This window comes from Chinchilla lanigera, unplaced genomic scaffold (genome assembly GCF_000276665.1).
Source record: "Chinchilla lanigera isolate Chin_1 unplaced genomic scaffold, ChiLan1.0 scaffold00032, whole genome shotgun sequence".
Lineage (NCBI taxonomy): Eukaryota > Metazoa > Chordata > Mammalia > Rodentia > Chinchillidae > Chinchilla > Chinchilla lanigera.
The window spans coordinates 14,362,188-14,363,990 of record NW_004955433.1 but is presented as its reverse complement, the minus strand read 5'-3'; the positions used below and the strand labels follow the sequence as shown (position 1 = coordinate 14,363,990).

The following is a 1,803-nucleotide window of genomic DNA, read 5'->3' as shown; positions in this document are numbered from 1 at the left end:
AAAAAAAAAGAAAAAGGACTCAAGCAACTGAGTGTGTGCAGTGTTTCATACCTGTAACCCCAGCTTCTCAGGTGGCTGAGGCAAGAGTACAAGTTTGAGCCCAGCCTGTGCCACTTATTCACACTATCTGAAAATTTAAAAGGGCAGGGAATGTAGCTCAATGCTCCCTGGGTTCAATTCCTAAGACCAGGACAGGGGAAGGGGAGAGAATTCACACAACTGCAGTTAAGAGTCCACTCTGTAGGCACTGTAAGCCTAAAATCCAATAAGAAACAAATTGGACGGAGAAATCTGAGAACAGAAAGTACAGATGGAGAAGTTTCTGTGCTGGGGACATCCTGCACCTACCCCAACTCACGGTGCCATCTGGTGCACTCTATTCTAGAGACGGCCTTCAGTCAGGTATCCCAGCTTGCTGTAGGACACTCAGCCCAGAGCCCAGAACCCAGGGCCTAGCATTTCACCCCAGAGCCCAGAACTCCTAGTTCAGCCCCTCACCTGATTTCCACCCTGTGAGATTTCCACGGCACACAAAACAAACCAGAGCCGGAATCAAGTCAACAACTTTATTGTCAGTCACATAACTTCATACAAAACGAAACTTTGCAAATGGGTCACAGTTATTTAAAAAAAAAAAAAAAAAGGTCCAGGTTGTTTCTGTCGTTCTATGTACACGTGGGAGCAGGGCTCGGCGCAATCAGGCGCAGCAGCTGCACTTGTCCGACGCCCCTTTGCAGACGCAGCCGTGGGCGCATTTGGCACAGCCCGCGGGGCAGCAGGAGCAGCAGCCTGGGGCGGAGAAAGAGTGGCAGAGATGAGCACTGGGGAGAAAGAGACAGTGGCTCCCGCCCTCCCTCACAGGGATCCCCGGAGGCGCCAACTTCCACCAGGACGACTCAGCCTCCGGGACTGCTCGATCCCCCCACCCCCACCCCCCAGGACGGTATGGCGGGCTGGGCACAGGTTGCGGGCGTGACGGGATAGAGGGCAGAGAGGGTCGCACTCACTCTTCTTGCAGGAGGCGCATTTGCACTCTTTGCACGTGCAGGAGCCGGCGCAGGTGCAGGAGCCGCCTGGAAGGAGGAGAAGGGTAAAAGAACGTGGTCCCATGAGCGCGGGAGAGCCTGGGAACCGTCCCTTTAGCTTTACCCGGGGCCCGAGCTCACCCCAGCCCCACAGCAGGCCAGGCCTCCTTACCGGCAGCGCAGGAGCAGTTGGGGTCCATGGCGAGAAGGGCGGCGGCTGGGCTGGAGTCCGAAGGAAAACGCACGTAGGTGCTGGAGGCTTCGGAGGAGGCGTGGTGGCGCGCCGTGCTCCGCGCGCTACTTTTATAGTCCGTAGGCGCGCGGCGAGTGCAAAAGCTCCGCCCGGCACTCACCGGGCGCAGAGTCACGAGTGGCGGGCGCCCTAGGGCCGAGCGCACGGCTTGTGCACACGGGCCGCAGAGCGCGGTTCCCAGAAGACGCCCACGTGAGCCTCCGGGCCGCCCTGGCGCAGGGGCCGGGTGCAGAGCGACGGGACGCTCTGGCCCGTGTGGCGCGCGCTACGTTGTGCACCGAGCACCCTGACCCTGGGTCCCTCTGCCGCGTGCACAGCTCCCCTCCCGCGTCCTATATCTAGACCTGAGCGGCTAGAGCGCCGGCAAAAGCGGGTCTTGGGGATCCTGTTCGCAGGAAAGACCGGTAGTTGGTGTGTACCAGCCTAGGTTTAGGCATTGTGTTGCATTGTAATAAATGGAGGGAAGCCAGGCACGGAGGCCCACACCTGTAATCCCAGCACTCTCGGAGGCTGAGGCAGGAGGAG

General features: G+C 59.0%; 1 protein-coding gene across 1 annotated transcript; it reads right to left on the bottom strand.

Annotated features, from left to right (window-relative positions):
- Positions 1-552: 552 nt before the first annotated feature.
- LOC102017048 (metallothionein-2) lies at positions 553-1,346 on the bottom strand. The gene is made up of 3 exons (XM_005388355.2): positions 1,198-1,346; positions 1,008-1,073; positions 553-789 (listed from the first exon to the last, which is right to left on the bottom strand). Exons 1-3 carry the CDS (start codon positions 1,223-1,225, stop codon positions 698-700), a joined length of 186 nt encoding a protein of 61 aa, XP_005388412.1. The 5' UTR covers positions 1,226-1,346; the 3' UTR covers positions 553-697.
- Between the last annotated feature and the right edge of the window lie 457 nt (positions 1,347-1,803).

What these genes read in the sequence shown, in the direction of transcription:
- LOC102017048 (XM_005388355.2), bottom strand. Translation starts at nt 1,225, where the DNA reads ATGGACCCCAACTGCTCCTGCGCTGCCG. An exon ending in CAACTGCTCCTGCGCTGCCG is followed by an intron (nt 1,074 to 1,197) that starts GTAAGGAGGCCT and finishes TCCTCCTTCCAG; the next exon opens with GCGGCTCCTGCACCTGCGCC. An exon ending in ATGCGCCTCCTGCAAGAAGA is followed by an intron (nt 790 to 1,007) that starts GTGAGTGCGACC and finishes TCTCCGCCCCAG; the next exon opens with GCTGCTGCTCCTGCTGCCCC.